General features: G+C 48.2%; 1 protein-coding gene across 4 annotated transcripts in view; it reads right to left on the reverse strand.

The window, feature by feature from the left end:
• PDS5B (PDS5 cohesin associated factor B) overlaps positions 1 to 26,859 on the reverse strand; it is a 272,948-nt gene that overhangs the window by 69,759 nt on the left and 176,330 nt on the right. For all 4 annotated transcript variants that reach the window (XM_034758647.1, XM_034758648.1, XM_034758645.1 and 1 more), the window contains exons 18-19: positions 14,596 to 14,701; positions 12,026 to 12,186 (exon numbers count right to left, since the gene is read on the reverse strand). In XM_034758647.1, coding sequence (XP_034614538.1) covers positions 12,026 to 12,186; positions 14,596 to 14,701 — 267 coding nt within the window. The remainder of the gene's footprint in view (positions 1 to 12,025; positions 12,187 to 14,595; positions 14,702 to 26,859) is intronic.

The raw sequence follows: 26,859 nt of genomic DNA on the forward strand, positions 1-26,859 counted from the left end.
ATGGAAAGTGACAAAAGGAGGAGCTGTCATCAAGGTCCCAAGTTCACCGACCCTTCTCGCCGAAATGATAGCAACAAGGGGACTTTCATGAAAAGGAGGGATGTAGAGCTTGCTGCCAGAGAGCAGTTTGAAGGGCAGTTTCATTAATGTGGATAGAACTAGGTTGAGATCCCACTGGGGAGTGATGGGTTGAATGGCCGGAAGGTTCCACAGGGTGTGTAAAGAGTGCCCTTCCACCAGGGGGAAGGCGTCAATTGCTGCTAGGTGAACATTGAGAGAGTTGAAGGCGAGACCCGATGCCTTCAATGACAGGAGGAAGTCCAGAAGGAGAGGAATCCTCACCTTTTCTGGGGAAAGCCCCTTCCGTTGGGCCCAGGAGTTGAAGCATTTTCACTTGGCCTGGTAGGAATGCCTAGTGGACTCTTTCCTGCTGCTGGAAAGGATGTTTTGCAAATCTGATGAACACTCCCGTTCTAGAAATGATGCCCATAAAAAATGAGGCCCATGCTTTGAGGTGAGGTGTTTGTAGACTGGGATGTCTGATCCTGCCATTGTGCTGCATCAGTAGATCAGGGAAAGAGGGGATGGGAATTAAGCGATGGGAGGACATACAGAGGAGAGTGGGAAACCAGAACTGTCTGGGCCAGCAGGGGCGATCAGGATGACTGTTGCTGTGAGTTGTCTGTTCTTGTGGAGTACTCATGGCAGGAGTGGAAGAGGAGGGAAGGCGTAGTTGATCTGACCAGTGAAGTATGAGAGCATCATCCCGAGAGTCAGGACCAAGATCCCCCCGAAGCAGTATGTGCTCCATTTGTTGTTGATGGGGGAAGCAAAGCTGATCAGAGTCCCCCATTGGTTGAAGATGTTGTGCACTACAGTGTAGTGTAGTTCCCACTTGTGATCAATCACAAACCATCTGCCGAGCAAGTCTGCAATCACATTCTGAGTCCCCAGGAGATAGGCTGCACATAACAGGATCTGGTGGGCGATGCACCAATTTCAGAGGTTGACTGCCTCTATACACAGAGCAGCGACTTCGCGCCTTGTTTGCAGATGTAGTAAACGGTGGTGCTGTTCAACATGATAAGAACATGATGGGAACGATGAACAGGAGAAATGCCTGGCATGCCCTCCTTACAGCCCAGAGTTCCAGAATGTTGATGTGTATCCTAGATTCCCAAGTATCAGCGGGTAGCCGTGTTAGTCTGTATCCACAAAAACAACAAGGAGTCCGGTGGCACCTTAAAGACTAACATTTATTTGGGCATAAGCTTTCGTGCATGCAGATGCATGGCCATGCATCTGAAGAAGTGAGGTTTTTTACCCATGAAAGCTTATGCCCAAATAAATCTGTTAGACTTTAAGGTGCCACTGGACTCCTTGTTGTTCTTCTAGATTCCCAAGGAATCCACATTCCCTATGTCATGTGATATCGCACATGCGCTCCCATCCTACGAGGGACGTGCCGGTGATGATTGTCCTGTCCAGGGAGGAAGGAAGAAAGGGAACCCCTATGCAAATCTGCCATGGGTCCATCCACCAGTGGAGGGAAAAAGAGTACTGCGGGTGGGGGAGACTGTCAGCATGATGCGTGGGTGAGTAAACTCTTTGGAGATGCATCTGGATACAGCACAGGTGGAGGCCAGCAAAGATGGTAACATATGTGCAGGAGATCATGTGGCCGAGAAGAAATAGGCAAGTCCTGGCCATGACAGAAGGACTGTTGACTATGCGGGCTATGAGTTCTTGCAGAGTCTGAAACCTGTTCCTTGGTAGGTATGCTCATGCTGTGACAATCTAGGGACTGTGTGGGGTCCAAAGTTGATTATTCAATATTGATGCTGACTCCAAGGCAGGAAAGGAGTCCAAGCAACATGGAGGTTGAAAGTTGAGCTTTGCATCTGGACCTCACCACCTAGGAGCCAATCACCAAGACAGGAAAATACAAGGACCCCATAATACCTGATGTAGGCTACCACGATGAAGAAAAACTTGGTGAAGTCCATGGCAACAGCGGTAAATCCAAACGGAAGGACGCTGTACTGAAAATGGTGCAAGCCAACAGTGAGCCTCAGGAACGATCTGTGGACGGATGAATGTCAATGTGAAAATAAGCATCCTACATATCAAGAGCCATAAACCACATGCCTTCTTCTAATGTACATGTGGCAGCATATGGCATCGCTGATTGGCAAAGCAACTCAAACTGGCACTGATGAGTGAAGTAGGTCCCACAGCTTATGCTGAGTGTCTTGGATCTCCTCAGAGGACTGTGCAGCTCTCCTGCCACTTTACATAGGAGATCCTGGAATTGGAGACAGTTATCATGGGGTGGGGAAAAGCCAAAGCCACTGCCGCATCAGATGAGGATGATGGGATTCTCTTCTGTTCCAGCAGTACCATCGGAACTGGACTGAACGGCTCTTCTTCCCTCATCTGTTCAGAGCAGCTACTCTAAGGCACCCGAGATGGGGAGATGGGCGAAGTTTCCCTCATGGGTTTCAACTGTGGGTATTGGGGCCAGGATGATAGATAGGACAGTTAGCTGTTCTGTAACTGGCGTTCTTCGAGATGTGTTGCTCAGGTGTATTCCACAGTAGGTGTGCGTGCTCACCACGTGCACCGGTGCCGGAAGTTTTTCCCTTAGCAGTACCCGTAGTGGGGGAGCCCCGCTGCAACCCCTGGAGTGGCGCCTCTATATTGCGCTATAAAGGGGGCTGCGCGTTCCCCCCACCCTCAGTTCCTTCTTGCCAGACAACTCTGACAGAAGGAGGGCGGGATGTGGAATACAACTGAGCAACGCATCTCGAAGAACGCCAGTTACGGAACAGGTAACTGTCCTTTCTTCTTCGAGTGATTGCTCATGTGTATTCCACAGTAGGTGACTCCAAACTATACCTGATAGAGGTGGGTAGGAGTTTAAGGGTTACCCGGGCGGAGTACCGCCCTACCAAACCCGGCGTCATCCTGCGTTTGGGAGACGATCACATAGTGCGATGAAAAGGTGTGGACAGAGGACCATGTAGCAGCCCTGCAGATGTCCTGAATAGGGACATGAGCCACATAGGCCGCTGATGAGGCCTGAGCTCTCGTCGAATGAGTCTTCACTATAGGAGGTAGGGGAACCCCTGCCAGGTTGTAACATGTGCGTATGCACAAGGTGATCCAGCGGTAAATCCGCTGGATGGAAACCGGTCGCCCCCTCATGCACTTGGCCGACGCAATAAAAAGCTGAGGGGATTTCCGGAATGGCCTGGTTCGGTCTAGGTAAAAAGCGAGCGCTCTATGCACATCTAACATGTGCAGGCGTCGTTCCTCATTGGAGGAATGGGGCTTAGGACAGAGGACTGTGAGGAAAATGTCCTGATCCATGTGAAAAGCCGAGACTACCTTAGGCAGAAAAGCTGGGTGCGGGCAGAGCTGGACCTTATCCCTATGGAAGACCATATACGGGGGTTCAGAGGTCAGGGCCCTAAGCTCCGAGACCCGGCAGGCTGAGGTGATAGCCACCAGGACCACCACTTTCCACGATAAGTGGGACCAAGAAGACGTGGCCAAGGGCTTGAAGGGGGGCCCTGTGAGGCAGGACAGCACTAGGTTCAGGTCCCAGATCGGAACTGGGGGTCTAGCGTAAGGGAATGCCAGATCCAGCCCTTTTAGGAACTGGGACGTCATGTGGTGTGAAAACACCGAGTGACCCTGCACCGGGAGGTGGAAAGCCGAAATGGCCACCAGGTGTACCCTGACCGAGGAGGGGGCCAGCTCTTGGGTTCTAAGGGACAGGAGATAATCGAGGATGAGCTGGATACATGCGGAGAAGGGGGAGGAACCCCTCTCCCTCGCCCACGTGGAGAACCGATAGCATTTGGCCTGGTCGGTTCGTCGTGTGGACGGTTTTGGTTCTCAAGCAGAACCTGTCTAATCCTCAAAACACCTTCCCTCCTCCTCCTTCTCATTTAACCACGGAGCAGCCATGCTGTCAAGTGGAGCACAGCCAGGTTGGGGTGGAGGAGACTACCTCCCTCCTGGGAGAGGAGGTCCGGTGGAAGCGGCAGCCTGCGCAGGAGGCCCACTAAAAGTTGCAGGACAGTCCTGTATCAATGTTGACGGGCCCAATCCGTGGCTATGAGGATAATCCGCGCCCCGTCTGCCTTTACCTTCTGTAGGACTTTGCCTATCAGGGGAAGGGCAAAAAGGCGTATAACAGGTGGCCTGATCATGGAATTAGGAATGCGTCCGATATCGCCCCTTCGCCCTCTCCCTCCCTGGAGCAGAATTGTGGGCAGAGACGATTCTGTACCGTGGCGAACAGATCTACCTGGGGAGTGCCCCACTCTAGGAAGAGTCGCCTGACCACCTCCTTGTGTAGAGGCCACTTGTGTTGCTGGGAGAAAACCCTGCTTAGGCGATCCGCAAGCGTATTGAGCTTGCCGGGCAGGTGGAAGGCCCTCAAAAGGATGTTGTGGGCTATACAGAACTCCCACAGGTGCTGGGCTTCCTGGCACAAGGCCCCGGAACGCGTGCTCCCTTGCCTGTTGATATAATACATCGCGGTTGTATTGTCCGTGGGACTCCGACCACCTTCCCCCTTAAGTGGCGGCTGAAAGCCACGCACGCCTGACAATTTCAAGGACAACCATCTGCCCTGGGTTTTGAATCTCCCCACATGGGCTCCCCATCCCAGGTCCAAGGCGTCTGACACCAGATTGAGTGAGGGAGGGGGCTCCCGAAAGGGGATACCCTGAAGCATGTTGCTCGGGAGGTACCACCATTGCAGGTTGGCCACTACATTGGGTGGCAATGTGATGACCTTGTCCAGGCTGTCCCTGGCTGGGAGGCCAGCCAGAGTTGGAGGGGCCTCATTCTGAGTCTGGCGTGTCGCACCACCGAGCTGCATGCTGCCATATGGCCTAGGATCTGAAGGCACGCGACCAAGGCGATGAGACCTTTGAGCGTCTCGAACCTGTCCCAGGGGAAGGAGGCCGTGGCCACCATCGAGTCTAACAGCGCCCCTATAAAGTGTATGCGCTGAACCGGGACTAACATGAACATTTCCTCATTTACCACTAGGCCTAGACTCATGCAGGTATCTAACAGGAATTCCATCTGTGCCTGCACTAGGGACCGAGACTTGCCCGTGAGCAGCCAGGCGTCCAGGTAGCGGAAGATCTGCAGCCGTTTCTCCTGAGGTGGACTGCCACCACCACCATGCATTTGGTAAAGACCCTGGGGACCATGGAGAGGCCAAAGGGAAGGACCGTAAACTGGTAGTGGTCTTTCCACACCAGGAAGCGGAGGAAGCGCCTGTGACTCTCGAAAATGTGGATATGGAAGTATGCATCTTGGAGGTCCAGGGCTGCGAACTAATCTCCCGGGTCTAGGGATGGAACAATAGAGGCCAGGAACACCATACGGAATTTGCAGCGGAACAGAAACTGGTTGAGATCCCGCAGGTCGAGGATGGGCCGGAGCTTGCCTTTCGCCTTTGGGATCAGGATATACTGGGAGTAAAATGCTTTGCCCTGGAATTCCCGAGGTACCCTCTCCACCGCGCCCAGGGCGAGGAGGCACGTCACCTCCTGATCTAAAAGGAGGACGTGCTCCGGGTCCCCGGGGACATCCCGGGACGGAGAATGGTGGGGTGGGGGCGAATGGAACTGCAGCCTGTACCTCTCGGAGATGGTACTGAGGACCCACCGGTCCGACGTTATACGGGACCAGTGCACTCTGAAGGCAGATAAACGGTTGCCAAAACCCAACTATTAACTGGGGGGCTTCCCTGGCAACAGTCCCGGTGGCCCCCTGCAAAGAGTCAAAAACACCTCTTCCCCTGCCTCTTGCCCTTCCCCTGCCTCTGGTCCCTAGGCCTCTTAGGCGGGGGCTCGTATCTGCCCCTTATAGGGGGAGCCAAGGGCTGCGACCTGGGTTTGTCCTTGGCTGGCGGGACATACAGGCTGAGATCTGCAGGGTGGTGCAGGAGTCTTTCATCCCGTGCAGACGCGTGTCCGTTTGGTCCGCAAATAATGCCTTGCCGTCGAAGGGCAGGTCTTGCATGAGGGACTAGGATTCCACGGACATCCCTGACAGCGAAAGCCACGACGCTCATCGCATGGAGATAAGAGGCCAGCGAACGAGCTGCTGTGTCGGCCGCATCTGACGCCGCCTGGAGAGCCACCTTCGTTGCTGCCTCACCCTTGTCGACTAGGGCCCTGAATTCCTTCCTGTCTTTTTCTTGGAGGGAAAGCTCAAATTTGAGCAGAGACCCCCACAAGTTAAAATCATACCTGCTCAGGAGTGCTTGATGGTTTGCCATCCTGAGCTGGAAACTCGCAGAAGAATAAACTTTTTCCCCAAAAGTGTCTAGTCTCCTGGCTTCCTTGTCCTTCATGGTGGTTAACGGTCTCCACGACCAGTGAGTTCAGGGAAGGGTTAGTATACAGGTACTCATGCCCCTTCGTTGGCACAAAGTATTTCCACTCTGCCTTCTTAGAAATGGGTGGCAGAGAGGCAGGGGTTTGCCAGAGCCCGACAGAAATGTTGGCTACCACTTGGTGAAGCAGTAGGGCCACACGGCCTGCTGCCGAGGAGGACAGGACATTAAACAAATTGTCCGACGGCTCCTCCATCTCCTCAGCCTGGAGCTGGACATTGGCGGCTACGTGTCGGAGAAGCTCTTCATGAGCCTTAAAATTCTCCTGAAAAGGAGGGGGCGGCGCCGCTATGGACTCGTCCGATGCCGAGGAGACGACCGGTACCGCCCCTAGGGCATCGGGTGGTACCGGCGGGTCCAGGTCCGGGTGCGGTGCTGGTGGTTCGGTACCCGAGGACTGCTCTCGGTGCCGAGATGGGGACGTGGAGTGGGCTTGAGATGCCCCAGCCACGGAATGGGGCCTCGCCAGTGCGGGCGCTTGGGGCCACGGTGCCCACTGGCACCACTGTCCTTGCCATGGCGCCCCTTGCCATTGAGCTGTCTGAGGCCCTACCAGGGCTACACGCTCTTGAGGGACGATGCAGCCCGGGAAAGGACGGCTGGGAGCCGAGGCCGAAGTAACCGAGGAGCACACGGTGCCGTATGAGCGGCTGGACAGCTCCTGTCCATGGCAGATCCGACTCCGGGATTTGGACCTCGATGACTATGAGATTTACACGTTGGAGGTGCTATCTCTAGAATCCCTTCGGCAACCGTGGCTAAGACGCCTCGGTGCAAGTGACGGTCGGGATGCACTCCGAGTATGGTGTGCACCGTGGTATGAGCAGCGGTGCCGATGGCATCGAGACTTATCACTCCAACTGGAAGAGGAGCATCAACGCTTTCTGTCCCGGCGCCTGCGACCCCTCTGGGCCGAGGAAGACTCCGGAGACTCGCTCTCAGGCAACCCTGTCAACAGGGTGGAGATCTGGCGCAGTCTGTGGGGAGGCCCCACAGATTGAGCAGGGACCTCAACCTCCGATCTGGCCGGGGAGGACTGGTAAGCACTGAGCGGCGGCTTCCCTTGGGACCGGGGGCCCGACTCAGGCAGCATGCCCAGCACCGGCAGGACAAGGATATCGCGCGCTGCCTGAGCTGCCTCCAGTGTCGACTGAATTCTCACCGCTGCAGAGGCACACGCGGACGGGACCGGACTACTCTGCTCAATGCGACTCGGAAGTCTGGGTCCCGAGGGGGATCGAGGGCTACCCAACTCGGGTCCAGCCTCACCTCTGTCCTTGTCTCGGCGCCGCTGGGTCTTGCCTTGCTTCTTGGCAGGGGAGCGGTGCCAACTGGTGGATGGGGCTTCGCTCCGCACCGTGGACGCGGTGCCAGGCGCCAAGTCGGCATGCAGGTGTCGGGGCCAATGCTAACTCCATAAGCAGGGCCCAGAGTTGGATCTCACGTTCGCGCTTAGTCCGGGGCTTGAATGACTTGCAGATTTTGCAGCGCTCACTTATGTGAGCCTCGCCCAGACAGCGAAGACACTCAGAGTGTGGATCACTTCTGGGCATGGAATTGCGACAGGAGTCGCACGACTTGAAGCCTGGGACTCGGGGCATGCCCTGAGCCAAGCCACTAACTGAAGAAACTACTAACGATCGAAGATTGTACTACTAATGATAAATGCTACAGCAATACTAGAGCACAAAGTTCTGACTACCTTCACTGATGGCAAGAAGGAACTGAGGGTGGGGGGAGCACGTAGCCCCCTTTATAGCACGATATAGAGGCACCACTCCAGGGGTCGCAGCGGGCTCCCCCACTACGGGTACTGCTAAAGGAAAAACTTCCGGCACCGGTTCACGTGGCAAGCACACACACCTACTGTGGAATACATCTGAGCAATCACTCGAAGAAGAACCAGAGGATGCTGTGGTAGGCACCACAGCATGGGGAACCAGTGGCTCTGTGGCAGCTGCTGTGGAGGATATTACCATGGGGTAGGTCTCAGCTGATATTCGTAGTGGTAGGAGGGAATGGACGGTCCCTGCTCATATCTGATTCCTCTGAAGACAAAGAATTTGGAGACCGGTTCCATCGGCGGTACCGCTGGAAGGGTATACACTGCCAGAGCGGTGAGTAAGTGGGGCCTCAGCTGTGGCATGTCCTGAGCAGGAGATACTCTCCCTCGAAGAATATGGCCCCAGAAGACAGAGACCTCAGTTCTCCAAGGGCAAACACTTCCTGGGGTTCCGGCGCTTTTCCCGATGAGTTAAGAGTATTCTTTCCGTCCCCTGAACCAGTACAGAAGTGGTGGTCTTCCCCGGAGCAGGCAGCTCTTGAACATTGAAGAACCCCGATGTTGACGGCGTATGTGGTTCGGTACCCTTACACCTATGGATCCGTCAGTTTGTGCTTGTGCACTTCAGAGCATGCTCCCTCCCCAAGAGTGGAACTTGTGGAAGGAGCATCACCTTTCTTAGATGTGGAAGAAGACTTACTGCCATGCTTATGTGCATACTTCTTTACCTCCCGAGTAGGCCCCGGCATGGGGTCCGTGGTGTACTGCCGGTGCCAGACTTGGATTCCATAACTGGAGGCGCACTCTTGGCTGTCTCAGGCCAAAGTACTGGGGGGGGCGGCAGTTTGCCGAGCCTGGGTCTGAATGAGGTCTTGTGGCAACTTCCATGAGGTGCTTCTGAAGGCAGATCCCCCAGCCTTCTCAGGTACAGCTTGGGAAGGACTGGCAGATACTGCATCGGGATGCAATGTGGGCTTCTCCCAAGCAGCAAAAGCGTTAAACGTTCCTCGCTGACAGAGAAAGAATGCGGCAGGAGGCGCAGATTTTAAAGCCTAGGGCCATTGGCATAGTCCAGTACGGGCACATGGCTACAAGGGGGAGGGAGGATATTTACTCAGAAACACACCCCCCCAAAGTCCCAATTCTACTCCTAAAACTAGTTAATTATGAAAAAGGACTATATAAACAGTAAAAACAGTTAGTTTTAGAGTATTTTACTATGTACAACTATATATTTTCAGTTCATCACATGCAAGAGGACACAATAGCTTTGACCTCGACCATGTGGTGGTGGTAAGAATGAACTGCAGACATGGTTGGTCTGCCCTACCTTTTATCACATCAGACAAAACCATGAGGCGAACCTATGGTACATGCGTGAAAAAACGGTTACCTACCTTTCGTAGCTGCTGCTGTTCGAGATGTGTTGCTCACATCCATTCCATTCTAGGTGTGTGCGCGCCCACATGCACAGCCGTCGGAGATTTTTGCCATAGTAGTACCCACAGGGATGGCTGTGGCGCCCTCTGGAGTGCCACGCTCATGCCGCGGTATATCAGGTGCCACCGGCCCTAAGCCCTCTCTGTTCCTTCTTGCCAACAACTCCAACTTTTTCCTCAGCCCGTTTCAAGATGGGCGAGATGGAGAAGGCGGTCTGCCACAGGACATTTGGCTATCTCAGCCATACACAGGGAAAGGGCTTGATGCTCCCTAAAGCCACCCGGCGGGCCAGCTCTAGAAGGTCCTGTGATTTCGTCCCCAGATGGGGCAGAGGAAGACTCAACCGCTGGTGAGGGTGCTCGAGTCTTGACCACTGTCATAGAAAGAGGCTTTGGGGTAGGTACAGGTTCCTCCACCCTGACCTCAGAACGGGCTTCCGGTACTAGGTCCGGGGCAGGTGGGGCCGCTGCCAGATGTTTCGTCGCAGCAACCGAGGAGTGCTGTGAAAGAGGCATCGTCACAACCTGCACGCCCCTCCTGCTCCAATAAGGCCACTGTGCTGGCCACCGGCAGTGCAGTCATTGAGGTACTGCTGAAGAGGGAGCGGGCTCCAGTGCCTAGTGATGCCGATGAGACCATGGTGACGAGTGAACCAGCCCTCTGTACCGAAGGAACCCCCTTTCGGCAACCAGGGAGGAGCAGTCGACGCTTGGTCATGGCTACCGGTGACCACTGACAAGGCGTAACTGAACGCTAACTGTAGCATGGGGAGGAGGACCGGTACTGGGAACATTCCCACCATGCTGGTGATTGGGACTGATCCCTAGACGATGAACCTTGAGAAAGTGAATGGTGCTGGGAATAGTAAAGGGAGTGTCGCCCCCGTGCCAGAGTAGCGCCGCAGAGATGCAGGAGCTTGCCTGGGCAACCGACGACGCGATTGATATCTCCCCCGGGATTCCCAACGCAGCAGCGAAGATCAATGCCTTTTCTCCAGCGACTGGCATTGCTCCCTTGTCTCCTGAGGGGTCTTAATGGCAGGCTTGCCCTCTTGGGGAGCCTTAGCTGGGTCCTGCGGTCCTCCATCATCAGAGCAGGTGGAGACCTGTGCTCTCTCTGCATTGTGGGAGCCTGGGATGACCAAGATGCAGGCAGGAGTGTGGATCCCCTACTGCTCCCAAGAGTCGGTGACGGACCTTTAAGGGAGCTGGGTGCCCCAACCAGGGATGCACGATCATGTGGCTCCGGAGCAGTCTGGTGGGCAGGCCTGCGTCCCGTGATAGATGACCTCTGGGCCTTTTTGCTCAGCGCCGTGGTGCGCTTCTTTCCCTTCTTCTTCGGTACCAGCAATGGTAAACAGCACCAGGAGAAGTCGGGTGCCGGCGATGCGCTGCACATGGGGGCCGAAGCACTTGGCACAACCTGTCTGGATGGCTTGGAAGCTGGGCGGAGGGCAGACTCCATCGAGAGAGCCCTGAGGCCGATGTCCCGCTCCTTCTGGGTGTGGGACGGAAAGTTTTTGTAGATCCAGCACCGCTCCTTAACATGTGACACCCCCAAGCACTTAAGGCAGCTACTGTGGGGGGTCACTCGCAGGCATACACCTGCTACAGTCAGAGTAGGGCTTGAACCCTGGAGACCGGGGCATGCCCTGCCTGGGGCAAAGTCCCCCTGAGACCCTAACTACTAACTAACTTAAATACTTAAGATCTACTTAACAACTACTTAAGACTAGTAAAGCGAACTATATACAATGGCCTTAAATCACGAAGTTCAGAATGGTAGACAACCACTAGCTCTTGCTAAGCAAGAAAGATTAGTAAAGCGACTGAGCACCACGGGCGATCAGAAGGAACTGTGAGGGAATAGGGCTGGTAGCACCTGACATACTGTGGCATGAGCACGGCACTCCAGAGCGCGCAACAGCCGGCCCTACGGGTACTGCTAAGGCTAAAATCTCTAACTGTCATGCACGTGGACGCATGCACACCTAGAATGCAATTGACATGAGCAAGCACTCAAAGAAGAACAAGTGGACATTACTGCTTCCAAATTCTCCAATTCCAGACACATGGTGCGCATGCATAAACACTCAGTGGAATACAACAGGGACCATCACTCAAAGAAACATTGCTTTTCACATATTACTTGTACTTCTACCTTTCATCAGTTAATGCATTTAAGGTTATTTAAGCCGCACTGCTATTCTTATTAAAAGCCTGAGTGCCCCAAACTTTTCTTTGGAGTAACATTTTCCTTCAAAAAAAAAAAGTATTTTTAATATGGCACTTCCATATGAATAAAATGTAACATTTCTAGACTTCCATTTAATAAAGAACTGTACTCAAATAGAACAGTATCATCTAACTCACGATCTGATGTGAGGAAAGTCCTCTTCAATTTTACTTCCTGTGTTTTTGAAAATTTGTAATGCAGCTTCTGCCACCTTTTCATCATCCATTTTCAGGCAAGCCAGAAGGGATTCAAAAGTTTCAGCTGAATGAAATGAGATAGGGTGTGTAAATGACAGGACCTGCAAAAAGAAAGTGACAAGTCGCATGTTAACTTAAAAAAAACAAACACCCACACAATTGTTTAAATGATCAAATGTTATCTGCCATATTTTGAACCCTTAGAATACACTGCAGTTTTTGGAAAAGCAATCCTATCTCTCCCCTCTCTGTTGAAGACCTTATTTCGCTCCACTTCTGCTCACCCATCTCCCTCTGCCTATGGTCTTAATAATGTTTATTTGCTTTCCCCATCCTCTGCCTCCTTTCACAATCCTTTGATTGTTTTTTCCCTTTGTCCAACAGTGAGGTCTCTGAAAACATTTATCCCTAAAACCCTTTACACTGCAAATGCCATCCTATTCCATCCTGCCTTGCCACCTCCTTCTCTTTCCTGGCTCTTTCCCTTTTTTCTCAAAGAACAGACTATCTCCGACCATAAAGAAACACTCTACTTGATCCTACTTCATCCTCTATCACCTCTTCTTCCCTTCATCGACTTGAGTAGGCTGTTGATTTTTTGGAACTTCAACTTCCTTCCTTTCACACCTGATTATGTCCTCTCCACTTTGCTAAAACGGTCTTCATGAAAAATCACTAATGACATCTTTTTCAAAATTGTGTGCTTTCTCTCCATACTCCATAATTTCTTTGCTGCCTTTCATATTGCTGACTATCCCTCTCTTCCTTGGGCTTCTGTGCACACTATGCTTTCCTAGCTCTCCTCCAGCCTTGCTCACTCCTTCATCAGCATTAATTTCAGTGGATTCTCTTCCTCCTCCCTCTCTTCTTTGTTGATATTCACATAGTTCACTTCTGTCTTAGATCCATCTTTCTCCATTGTCTTCAGGAGCAACATCATGGCTCCTATGGTGTCTTACCATCTCTGATGACAAGTCAAATCTACCCTTTCATTCCCAACTTCTTCCAACTTTGTCCAGACATGCACAGAGGGTAGGTACACCCTGATACTTTGTCACAGACATGCACATGCACATCTTCAACTAGGGATGTTAAACACCTACACTCACACTTCCACATCCCCAAATTCCCATATTGTTAAACCAGCTGGCCTCAAATCTCTGCATAATCTGGGCTGTATGTTCTGCAGACTTCAAAGTCTACAGAGTTCGCATCTTTAACTGCTGGAATCCAACTGTCAATTTTTGGTGACCCAGAAGACCTTCATAAACTTGAGGCTGTACTCTACAGCATTAATGTATTTGATGCCATAAACATAAAAACATAAGAATGGCCATACTGGGTCAGACCAAAGGTCCATCCAGCCCAGTATCCTGTCTGCTGACAGTGGCCAATACCAGGTGCCCCAGAGGGAGTGAACCTAACAAATCAAGTGATCTCTCTCCTGCCATCCATCTCCACCCTCTGACAAACAGAGGCTAGGGACACCATTCCTTACCCATCCTGGCTAATAGCAATTAATGAACTTAACCTCCATCCAGTTCTCTTTTAAACCCTGTTATAGTCCTAGCCTTCACAACCTCCTAGGACAAGGAGTTCCACAGGTTGACTGTGCACTGTGTGAAGAAGAACTTCCAGGAAATGCTACAAAGACCCACTGAAAGCAGGTCTTAATAAAACTGATGTGGACATCACAAGCTGGGAAGAGCAAGTGACCAGCTGACCCCAATGGCACCATAACCTTTATCAGGCAGTGACCTGCTTTGAGAAGCGCCTTGCCCTCGAAGCTGAAAAAGGAGAGAGGAGGAAGGAAAAAGAAAACTTCTTCCTAGCAGGCTGCTGGCCTGCCACAAAATCTCTGTAGCTACTGTGGGTAGATTTGTGGTTCCAGTATCAGACTCCTGAGTCATCTCAGGACCCATATGTAAATCCATGGTAGAGATCATCCTCAAATTGAAGGATCGCCAATCAATCCAAACAGGACCCGGATTGCAAAGTTATGCAGCAATACAAGACAATACATATGATAAAGGTGAAAATGGTTGCACTAATGTGTGTGTGTACGTACAACGAACAGGACAAAGGAATAAGACCAAAAGAAGAACTAAGTAAAACAGAGGTGAGGGATGGAAGTGCAGGCAAATGCACACTCCAATAGCTATAGCTCGGACGCAATCCTCCAAAAGAGAATACTTTCAATTTTAAAATAAAATTTAAGAATATATAGCATGGTATATAAATATCCTCACTGCCTTGTTATTTACGTCATGCATGAAAAAGGGACACACAGTAATGTTTGAGAATAGCTGTGAAAAGATACTGAGCTTGCAATTATAGTTTCTATTGCTCTATCACACTGATTAAATGGAAAACATTTTCTTCTGGATAACTGCTGAAAAGCCTATAGTAGTTTAAGAAATTGAGAATTAATAATATATTTTAACAAAGTTACTTTAGAGAATTTTAACAAAGCTATCTTAATGTTTACTGAACAACAAGAGAATATTTACCTTAAGCAATTCAAGACCTGCTCTGATTGCCTGATCAGTAGGTACACCCTCATCTTCATCATCTGCTGTTCCATCTATAGACTTGTTTACTTGCTTGATAAGGGCACTGAGAAATGGAAAAACAGTATGTTGACTCAAATGTACAAATTACTGCAGATTTCAGCTAACATGTCCATTTTTAAAACATTAAGTTCAAATCTATTAGGAAGGCATTGTTAATCAGCCTCACACAAATATCTGATTACTCTTCCCTAATATATAACTTGAAATGATGGCTCTAATGTAATATTTACGCTCACAAAAATGCCTTGTTTACAATAATGAATTGTTGTTGTAACAACCTTTTATGTACATGAAAATTGTTATGTCCCCTCTTCATCTTCTCTTTTCCAGACTAAACAAACAACAAATTTTCAATCTCCCATCATAGATCATCAAAAAGAACAGGAGTACTTGTGGCACCTTAGTTCCATTCTATATGCATCCGAAGAAGTGGGCTGTAGTCCACGAAAGCTTATGCTCTAATAAATTTGTTAGTCTCTAAGGTGCCACAAGTACTCCTGTTCTTTTTGCGGATACAGACTAACACAGCTGCTACTCAAACCCATCATAGATCATGTTCTCTAACTTTTAATCATTTTTGTTGCTTTTCTCTGGACTTTCTCCAATTTGTCCACATCTTTCCTGAAATGTGGCACCCAGAACTGGACACAATACTCCAGTTGAGGCCTAATCAGCGCGGAGTAGAGCGGAAGAATTACTTCTCATGTCTCGCTTACAACAGTCCTGCTAATAAATCCCAGAATGATGTTTTCTTTTTTTGCAACAGCGTTACAACTGTTGACTCATATTTAGCTGGTGATACACTATGACCCCCAGATCCATTTCCACTGTGCTCCTTTCTAGGCAATCATTTCCCATTCTGTATGTGTGCAACTGATTGTTCCTTCTTAAGTGGAGTACTCTGCATTGGTCCCCATTGAATTTCATCCTATTTAATTCAGACCATTTCTCCAGTTTGTCCAGATCATTTTGAATTTTAATCCTATCCTCTAAAGGACTTGCAACCCCTCCCAGCTTGCTATCGTCCGCAAACTTTATAAGTGTACTCTCTATGCCATTATCTAAATCACTGATGAAGACATCGAACAGAACCGGACCCAGAACTGATCCCTGCGGGGCCCCACTCATTATGCCCTTTCAACATGTATGTGAACCACTGATGACTACCCTCTGGGAATGGTTTTCCAACAAGTTATGCACCCACCTTACAGTAGCTCCATCTAGGTTGCATTTCCCTAGTTTGTTTATGAGAAGGTCATGCGAGACAGTATCAAAAGCTATACTAAAGTCAAGATATACCACTTCCCCCTCATCCACGAGGCTTGTTACGCTGTGAAATAAAGCTGTTAGGTTGGTTTGACATGATTTGTTCTTGAAAAATCCACGCTGACTGTTACTTATCACCTCATCTTCTAGATGTTTGAAAATTGATTGCTTAATTATTTGCTCCATTATCTTTCCGGGTACAGAAGTTAAGCTGACTGGTTTGTAATTCCCTGGGTTGTCCTTATTTCCCTTTGCATAGATGGGCAAATATAATGCCATTTTCCAGTCTTCTGGAATCTCACCTGTCTTCCATGACTTTTCAAATATAATAATTAATAGCTCATCTCTTCAATCAGCTCCTTGAATATTCTAGGATGTATTTCATCATGTCCCAGTGACTTGAAGACATCTAACTTGTCTAAGTAATTTTTAACTTGTTCTTCCCCTATTTTTGCCTCTAATCCTACCTCATTTTCACTGGCATTCACTATGTTACATTTCCAATCACCACCAACCTTCATGGTCACAAACGAAACATGGAAGTTATTAAGCACATCTACCATTTCCACATTTTCGGTTAGTTTTCCTCCCCTCATTGAGTAATGGCCCTAACCTGTCCTTGGTCTTCCTCTTGCTTCTAAAGTATTGGTAGATTGTATTTGTGGATTCTTGTTACCCTTTATGTCTCTAGCTAGTTTGATCTCGTTTTGTACCTTGACTTTTCTAATTTTGTCCCTACATACTTGTGTTGTTTATATTTATCCTTTGTCATCTGACCTGTGCCCTGCTGTGTTAGTTTCCCAATAGATGTCGGAGTAGTTTAAGACCCCTATCATGACCAAGTACTGTGCTTTGGATGATTTTGTTAGTTGTTTAAAAAAAGCCTCCTCCACCTCTTTGTCCTGGTTAGGTAGCCTGTAGTAGATTCCTACCATGAGATCATCCTTGCTTTTTACCCATTTTATCTTTACCCAGATACTTTAAACAAATTCACCTGCACATCTACCAATGTGATATATGCCATCATGTGCCAGCAATGCCCCTCTGCCATGTACATTGGCCAAACCGGACAGTCTCTACGCAAAAGAATTAATGGACACAAATCTGACATCAGGAATCAAAATACTCAAAAACCAGTGGGAGAACACTTTAACCTGTCTGGTCATTCAGTGACAGACCTGCGGGTGGCTATATTACAACAGAAAAACTTCAAAAACAGACTCCAAAGAGAGACTGCAGAGCTAGAATTGATATGCAAACTAGACACAATCAACTCCGGTTTGAATAAGGACTGGGAATGGCTGAGCCATTACAAACGTTGACTCTATCTCCCCTTGTAGTACTCTCACACTTCTTATCACACTGTCTGTACTCGGCTAGCTTGATTATCACTTCAAAAGTTTTTTTTCTCTTAATTAATTGGCCTCTCAGAGTTGGTAAGACAACTCCCACCTGTTTATGCTCTCTGTATGTGTGTATATATATCTCCTCATTATATGTTCCATTCTATATGCATCCGAAGAAGTGGGCTGTAGTCCACGAAAGCTTATGCTCTAATAAATTTGTTAGTCTCTAAGGTGCCACAAGTACTCCTGTTCTTCTTTTTGCGGATACAGACTAACACGGCTGTTACTCTGAAACTTGTTAATATATAAGGCAACACCTCCCTTTTTCCCCTGCTTGTCTTCCTGAGCAAGCTGTACCCTTTATACCAATATTCCAATCATGCATATTATCCCACCAAGTCAATATGTGATGCCAACTATATCATAGTTGTTTATTTACTAGCATTTCGAGTTCTTCCTGCTTATTCCCCATACTTATCACATTAGTATACAGACATCTAAGATACTGATTTGATTTCCCTTCCCCCCACCCCTAGTTCTGTCTTGTCTCTCACTTATCCCTGCTGTAACAGGCCATGCTTCCCCCAAATTCCGACCCTTCTCTCAAGTCTCCATATTTTTTACTTATCTATGGGCTTTGGTCACCTGACCCCTTCGAACCTAGTTTAAAACCCTCCTCAGGAGGTTAGCCAGTCTATATCCAAATATTCTCTTCCCCTTCCTCGATAGGTGGACCCCATCTCTGCTTAGCAGTCCTTCCTGGAACAGGATTCCGTTGACAAGGAAGCCGAAACCCTCCTGGTGACACCATCCTTGCAGCCAGGCATTCACCTCTAGGATGCATCTATCTCCACCTGGGCCCCAACCCTTGACTGGAAGGATCAAAGAGACTACCATCTGCGCTCCCAACTCCTTCACCCTTACTCCCAGAGCCCTATTGTCACCTCTGATCTGCTGAGGATCATACCTTGCAGTATCGTTAGTGCCTACACGGATGAGTAGCATGGGGTAGTAGTCAGAGGGCCGGATGATCCTCGACAATCCCTCCATAAACGTCTCGGATATGGGTCCCTGGCAGGCAGCATATCTCCCAAAGAAAACTGTTTAGTTTCCTCACCTCAGCTGTTTTTAACAGCCATGTTTCTGCTCCATATACTCTCTATATAGCTCTCATCACTGCCATGTTGAACACCTATATTTTAGTTGTCACGCAGACATCCCACAACCCAAACGGAAGCCTTTGAAGACACTGAAAGAGGAGGTTACTTCCTGTAACTGGAGGTTCTTTGAGCTGTGTGGTCCCTATTTGGATTCCAGATGTGGGTGTGCATGCGCACCATGCACCAGAGCTGCAACTGTTTGCAGTAGTGCCCGTTGACCCACACATTCATCGTGAGTTGGCTGCGTAGTAAGTTGATGCTGCTCCAAGTCACTCTTACCAGCAAGCAATAGAACCTGCAGTAGAGGGGATGGAAGGTGGATATTGGAATCCAAATAGAGACCAAACATCTTGAAGAACCTCCAATTATAGCAAGTAACCTCCTCTTTGTCTTCGAGTGACGGTCCCTATTTGGATTCCAGACGTGGGAGAGTAGCGAGCAGTGCTCAGAATGGAGGTGGGTGTGAGGACTCGCAAGAAGTCATAGGTTGTAAGACATTGCGGCTGACTGTCACATCTGCCACCACTGCTGGGATGATAGTGTAGTGAACGGTAAAGGTGTGGATGGAGGACCACATGGCTGCTTTACAAATGTTCTGACGCAGCATCTCTGCGAAGAAGGCCGACATGGCGGCATTCACCCACTGCACGTGGGCCGTGACTCCCACTGATCTCAAGTCTCACAGATTCTGCACTTTTTCACAGCTCTTCCAGCATTAGCTGCAGTTGGTCAGTAGGGCTCTCCAAATAAGGAAATATAATTTGCATACTCTAGATCCGCTAAAGATGAATTTTTAATTTCACACCTGCTACTTTGGCCTCAATCAGCTTTGCCATCACATGGTCTATCAGAACATTAAATAACAGTAAAAAAACACATCCAACGTGTACTCCTGGTTCTACTGAAAATCAGTCTAATACGAACATTTAGCTGTGTGAGGGTCAATGGATCACTATATAGTTTCTCCACTAGGGATACTAAGTCCTCAGACACTCCATACTGGCGTAGCAGTATCCACGGTGCTGATTGATGCAGCAAAAGCGGCTGCAAAGTCTACAAATGTGATGCCAATTTCCTGTTGTCACTCTAGTTATTTTTCAATTACATTCTGCAGAACACATATAGCATGGATTGTTGATTGACCTGTATGGAAACAAGACTCGTTGTCCCTCATTTTTGGATTAAGACACTATTCCAGTCAGTTTAGCAGACACCTTCCTTGGGACTGATAGCAGTGTTATTCCCCTATAATTTGAGCAAGGATTATTTCTTTCCTTTTTTGAAAAAAAGGGATGGCGCAGATCCTTTTCCAATCTTCTGAAATGTGGCTGGTTTCTCAAATTTAAGATAACTCTTTGAAACCAGTGAACTAAATCTGAGCCTCCACTCTTTAGCAAATCTGATGAAATACTGTCAAGAAAAGAAAGCATCTGGTCTTAACTGTCTGACTGCAAGTATCATGTTCTCTAATGTCACCTGACTGTTTTCTGGACTGTTCATTTTTTGATTAAGATGTAGTTTACACTTTGATGGGGATCTGTTCATTAATTCATTAAAAAAATATATATGCCAATGCTTAAGTTGTGCATCAATGCTCTGGCAGTATTCTCCATTTTTGTCCTTAACTGGCAGAAGCTACAAGAACAGATGTCCAATTAGGACCTCCAAAGTCTCAAATACACATTTCTGGTCATGTCCTCAATGCACTTCACCATACTATATATGCATCCGAAGAAGTGGGCTGTAGTCCACGAAAGCTTATGCTCTAATAAATTTGTTAGTCTCTAAGGTGCCACAAGTACTCCTGTTCTTCTTCATACTAATTATGATAATTCTGACAAGCCCCCGACTGCTTGTTCAAGACATTTCTTTTTCCTCTATTGCCCATTTCCGCCTCTCATCACTGACACAAGAGAAAGTTACTCATCTTGTACAGGAACGTAGGTTCTTCGAGATGTGCTCTAATTTAGGTGTCCATGCATCCCTGCGCTCGTAATCAGAGATTTATGGTAGCAGTGCCCGATTGGGTCGCACATGCGTGGTCTCTGTCTTGTGCTGCTTCAGGTGGTTAACTGACTTTGTGCAACCATCTCCACCTGCACAAGGTGAGTAAAGAAGAGGAGAAAGTTGAATGATGTCCCCGTGGGTGCTCCACTTCGGTGACTTCAGAGCAGTGCCCTCCAGTGGAAGGAGAGAGTTGAAGTCATAGCAGATGAGAGTACAGTGGGACCAAACAGGGTATCGGAAGATGCATGTTGTTGGAAAGCGTAATGCTGGGTAAATGTGTAGGGGAGGACCAGGTTGTGGCACTACAGATTTCCATGATGGGAACATTGTTAAGAAACGCTATAGAGGCTGATAGGGCTCTGGTACAACATGTGCGACTCCCCGTAGAGGGTTATCGGTCATGCCAGAGAAAGTTTTATGTAGTCTGATATCCATTTGGATAGCCATTGTTTGGATATGGTGTTACCTTTTCATCGTTTGGCAATTGAGACGAACAGTTTTGGAGACTTGCAAAAAGATTTTGTTCCATCAATGTAGAAGGCTATAGCCCTGCGGACATCCAAGGAGTGTAATCTGGACTGTCACCTAACCACATGTGGTTTGGGGAAAAGTGTTGGTAAGTGGATTGTTTGGTTGAGGTGAAAGGATGAGGCAACTTTAAGTAGAAACTTGGGATGTAGTCTGAGGGATACTTTATCTTTGAAAAATATAATGTAAGGTGGGCCAGCCATGAGAGCTCCCAATTCTCCCACCCTCCTGGTGAATGTAATGGCCACTAGGAATGCAACCTTCATGGAAAGGTGTAGCAAGGAGCTTGTAGTCATAGGCTAAAATGGAGGGCGGTGAGGGTACAGAGGATTCAGTTGAGGTCCCATGGTGGGTTAGGATTTCGAACTTCCAGGTAGGAATTAGAGAGGCCCTTTAAAAAGCGAGTGTGTAAAAGTAGAGAATCAGTCTACATTGTAATTGAACGCTGCGAGAATGGATAGGTGTACTCATATTGAACTCATGGAAAGGCCCATCTGTTTTAGTTCTAGCAAGTAGTCTAGAATGAGAGGTAAGGGGGCTGACATAGGTGCGGCCTGTTTGCATTGGCACCATGAGTCAAATCGCTCCACTTATGTATGTATGAGAGTCAGGTAGTTGTCCTCCATTTGTTTAACAAGATGTTTTGTACATCTGTAGAATATGTCATTTCAGATCCCGAAAGTCATACAGTAACCCCGCTTTGAAATGGGAGTCTTTGGGGATCCAGATGGATGACATGTCTTGCGATAGCAGCCAAGGAAGAAGTGGGTGTGTACGTGGTATACAAACCTCCATGTGTAGAAGGTAAGGATACCATGTTTGTCGCTACCATGTGGGGGCTATTAAGATCACTCTGGATCTGTCTTGTCTGATCTTGTGAAGCACATGGACTAGGAGGGGGATAGGAGGGAAGGCATATAGGAGGTGAGCATTTCACTTGATGAGGAAGGCATCACCCAGAGCATGTGGACCGAGTCCTGCCCTGGGGCAAAACTGGGGGCACTTGGTATTTTGTGTAGTTGCAAAAAGATCTATTGCTGGAAACCCCGAAGTCCAAAAAAAAATGTTTAGGAGTACATGTATATTCAACTCCCACTTGCGGTCCTGATAGAAGTTCCTGCTCAGGGTATCCGCTGTGGTATTCTGGCAACCGGGTAGATACGATGCTGTAATATGGACATTGTGCTTGATGCACCATTGTCAAAGTCGCATGGCTTCCACACAGAGGGAGTGTGATTGCGCTCCCCCTTGTCTGCTTATGTAAAACATACAAGCCACATTCTCTGCGAGGATCTGCACCGTCTGGTCTTTGATTATTGGTAAGAAGTGGGAGCAAGCGTTCCAAACCGCTCGCAGTTCTAGCAGGTTTATATGAAGATGGGACTCCTTTGTGGACCACTGGCCCTGTATAGAGTGTGGTTTCAGGTGCGCTCCCCAACCTAGAAGGGATGCATCCGTGGTGATGGTGAGAGACTGTGAAAGAGCACCCCCTCTGACGATGAGGTCTGGATTGGTCCACCACAAAAGGGAGTCTTATTGCATCCGGCATAGTGAGGCTTTATACTATGCCTGTGTGGGACATAATTTGTCTGGAGCCACGCTTGTAGACGCTGCATATGTAGTCTTGCGTGTCTGATGATGAAGGTCGTGGTGGCCATGTGGCCTAGAATTTGTAGGCAAGTTCCTGCAGACACTTGTGAGTTGTTTTGCGCTGTGGAGATCAAGTTGGTTAAAGGTCAGAAATTGTTTTGTTGGTAGGGAGCCAGTTGCCTTGAGAGAGTTGAGTCTGTCCCAATAAATTCCAGGTGTAGAACTGGTGTCAGAGTAGATTTTTGTATGTTTACCTGAAGGCCTAACCTTGTAATTAGAGTTATTGTGCATTCGGTGGACTCTCTCACTGCCTGCAGTGTTGGTGCTTTCAGCAGACAATCGTCCAAGTAGGGAAATAACATGATTTCCTGTGTAGGTAGGCAACTACTACGTCTAGTACCTATGAGAGTACCCAAGGGGCAATGGAAAGGCCAAAGGGTAGAACTCTGAATAGGAAGTTATCTTGTCCTATTGCAAATATTAGACATTTTCAATGTAAGGGATGGATGGATATACGAAAACGTGTCCTGAAGGTCCAGGGCTAAGAACTAGTCAGCCCTTTCTAACGCTGGGATTACGGTGCCTAGTGTGATCATTTTGAATCGTCGTGTTTTCACAAATTTGTTGAATCGCCATAGATTGAGGATAGGTCTCCAGCCTCCTGTTTTTTTCTGAGAGAGAAAATAATGGGAATAGAACCCCTTCCCTCTATACTCGGATGGTATGGGTTCTACTGCTCCTAGAGATATGAGGTGAGTTACCTCTTCTGGCAGTAAATGCTCATGAGAGGGGTCCCTGAAGAGGGACAGGGAAAGGGGGTGGGGGTAGGGGGTTTGGAGGTAAGGGGGATGGAGTAACCAGTTTTGATAATTTCTAATACTTATCTATCTGTTGTAATACTCTACCAGATCGGGTAAAATGGAATCAGGTGATTTCCTAAGGTCTTGCAACTGGTAGATGGTTCTAGCATTGAAAGAGATTGGGTTCTCGGGCCTTCGACCTGGGCTTCAGATTTGTTGTCTGGAAGTTGATGGCTGAGATGTAGTATTCAAGGGAGCAGACTGTCTTCTCCTCAAGGTTTCCTGTTTCTGCCCCGATGGCCATAGTATCTATGGCGTTGTGCATACAGAGGGGGCCAGGATGTTTGAGGGGCTTGATAACTTCCCTGTCTTCTTTTGATTTTACATGTGTAAATTTCCAGAGATTGCAATTATCAGAGGGGTAGCCGTGTTAGTCTGAATCTGTAAAAAGCAACAGAGGGTCCTGTGGCACCTTTGAGACTAACAGAAGTACTGGGAGCATAAGCTTTCGTGGGTAAGAACCTCACTTCTTCAGATGCAAGTAATGGAAATCTCCAGAAGCAGGTATATATCAGTGTGGAGATAACGAGGTTAGTTCAATCAGGGAGGGTGAGGTGCTCTGCTAGCAGTTGAGGTGTGAACACCAAGGGAGGAGAAACTGTTTCTGTAGTTGGATAGCCATTCACAGTCTTTGTTTAATCCTGATCTGATGGTGTCAAATTTGCAAATGAACTGGAGCTCAGCAGTTTCTCTTTGGAGTCTGGTCCTGAAGTTTTTTTGCTGTAAGATGGCTACCTTTACATCTGCTATTGTGTGGCCAGGGAGGTTGAAGTGTTCTCCTACAGGTTTTTGTATATTGCCATTCCTGATATCTGACTTGTGTCCATTTATCCTCTGCTATGTACATTGGCCAAACTGGACAGTCACTACGCAAGAGGATAAATGGACACAAGTCAGATATCAGGAATGGCAATATACAAAAACCTGTAGGAGAACACTTCAACCTCCCTGACCACACAATAGCAGATGTAAAGGTAGCCATCTTACAGCAAAAAAACTTCAGGACCAGACTCCAAAGAGAAACTGCTGAGCTCCAGTTCATTTGCAAATTTGACACCATCAGATCAGGATTAAACAAAGACTGTGAATGGCTATCCAACTACAGAAACAGTTTCTCCTCCCTCGGTGTTCACACCTCAACTGCTAGCAGAGCACCTCACCCTCCCTGATTGAACTAACCTCGTTATCTCCACACTGATATATACCTGCTTCTGGAGATTTCCATTACTTGCATCTGAAGAAGTGAGGTTCTTACCCACGAAAGCTTATGCTCCCAGTACTTCTGTTAGTCTCAAAGGTGCCACAGGACCCTCTGTTGTTTTTTAGAGATTGCAATGTTGCTCTCGAGTCCTTGAGAGTGTGTAAGGACTTGTCTGTCTTGTCCGCAAAGAGTGTGGATCCCTTGAATGGTAAGTCTTCTACAGTTACTGTACTGGCTTTGGGAATCTCAATAGATGGAGCCAAGAAGCCCGCCACATAACTACGGTCGCTATGGATCTCACTGCTGAATCTGCTGAGTCAAGAGCAGCCGTAATAATGTTCTGGTTATGAACTGACCTTCTGTGATGCTAGATTGTACTGTTCTTTTTTGTCATCTAGAATAAATTCAGAAAATTCAGAAAGACCTGCATAGTTAAAGTGGAAATACCTTGCCAATAAGGCTTCATAGTTGGCTTTTCTTAAATTGTAAGGTTGCAGCCGAGTATGCTTTGCAGCCGAAAAGGTCAAGCTGTTTCCAGTCTTTGTCATAAAGGGTGTTGCTGGGATATTGCTGTCTACCTTGCTCATTGACTGAGTCAATCACAAATGAGTTCAGCGTTGGACGCGAAAAGAGAAATTCAGTGCCCTATGCAGGCATGTAGAACTTTTTATCAGACCTCTTACAGATAGGTGGAATTGTTGCAGGGGTTTGCCAGGGCAATTTCACAGGGTTCATAATCATATCATTTATCAGAAGAGCAATTTTAGATGTGGTGGATGTGTGCAGTAATTTATGTCAAGACACCCGGACTTTCTTCCAGTGAAATGTCCAGAGAAGTGACAACTCTCTCTATTGAGGTCTTGGACTTGTTTGAAATCATCACCTGTGTTGGAAGGTGGGGGCATAACAGTGTTGTCAGGTGAAGATTAAAAGAAGTGGACTTCAGGTGGATTGTCCTGGTCAGAGAATTTGTCCTCCTCTTCAGCCCCCTGTTCTGGAGGTGTCAGGCGGTCCCTGTGGTGTTAATAAAGATGACTGATATGTGCCAGCTCTGGAAGACTGGCAGATGCACAGTTGTTGTGGATATGCTGCCCATGGGTTTCAAAATGACCACTGTGGCAGGAAGGGCATAGTGGGCATCCAGGGGTGCCCGTACCAGGATTGGTTCAGAGGGTTTGCTGGGTAGCACTTGAATGGAGGAGCATGAGTGATGGGAGCAGCCACAGGGGAGGAATGTTGTAGAGTGCCCAACATCCTCGTCTCCATCTTCATCCTCACTCAAGAATTGTGGAGCAGAAAGAGGTGGAGAGCTCGATTGTTTGGCGGCTTTTGTTTTCTTGGTACTGACGGTGCCGGAAGGTCCCACTGTTTCGGCGGCTGACATGGCAGGTATGGTCGGTACTGGGAGTGTTAGCCCATTAATGGAGTGCCTTTTCTTGACCAACTCCAAGGTCGGGCATGTGGTACCCTGTTTTTTTGCCGCCTTCTTGGCAGGCTGATTGGGAGCCCGGGCCATGGAAAAAAGGGTCCTTGTCCGAGGCTGTGTTTGGCAATTTCTGGCCAGGTGGGGTGCGTACCTCAGGCTCAGACGCTGGGCAGAGAGACTTCTCCATGAAGAGGAGAAGTTTAAGTTGGAGATCTCGTCTTTCTAGTGCTTTCAGATTGTGACAGTCTGAGCACTTCTGTGGTATATGTGTCTTGCTGAGACACCAGACATACTGAGAGTGGCCATCTGAGAGTGGCCGTCAGAGAGAGAGAGAGAGAGAGAGAGAGAGAGAGAGCGCGAGCGCGCCTGCAGCATTTGAACTCTGGAGAGCCAGACATGCCCCTCAGGGAGCATGCTCTCCCCATAAGGGGGCAAGGTATGAATATTGTGCTGCGGTGGTGGAAAAAAACCCGGAAACCTACAGCCCTCCCTTTGAGGAGAAAATTTTTTTTTTTTTTTGAACAATCAAAAGAACGGGGATAAAGTACTAACACTAACTATTCTAGTTGAAAAACTATGCCAGGTATTCTCACCAGGCTTTTATTGAAAGCCCCTGAAAATCGATCAGAAGTTTCAGGAAACAAAGCACAGCAAAACAATGTATTTTTCCCTTATGTCAAAAAATTCTTACAACCGTTTCTTTGAAAAAACTCTAGCCTGCATGTTTTGGAACAGACAATCTGAAGTTTGGCAAGAGAGTCACTCTGGAGTCAGAGAACTTCTTTTATGCTGACTCTGAAAATTTGAAGAAATCCAG

Source organism: Trachemys scripta, chromosome 1 (genome assembly GCF_013100865.1).
Source record: "Trachemys scripta elegans isolate TJP31775 chromosome 1, CAS_Tse_1.0, whole genome shotgun sequence".
Classification (NCBI taxonomy): Eukaryota; Metazoa; Chordata; order Testudines; family Emydidae; genus Trachemys; species Trachemys scripta.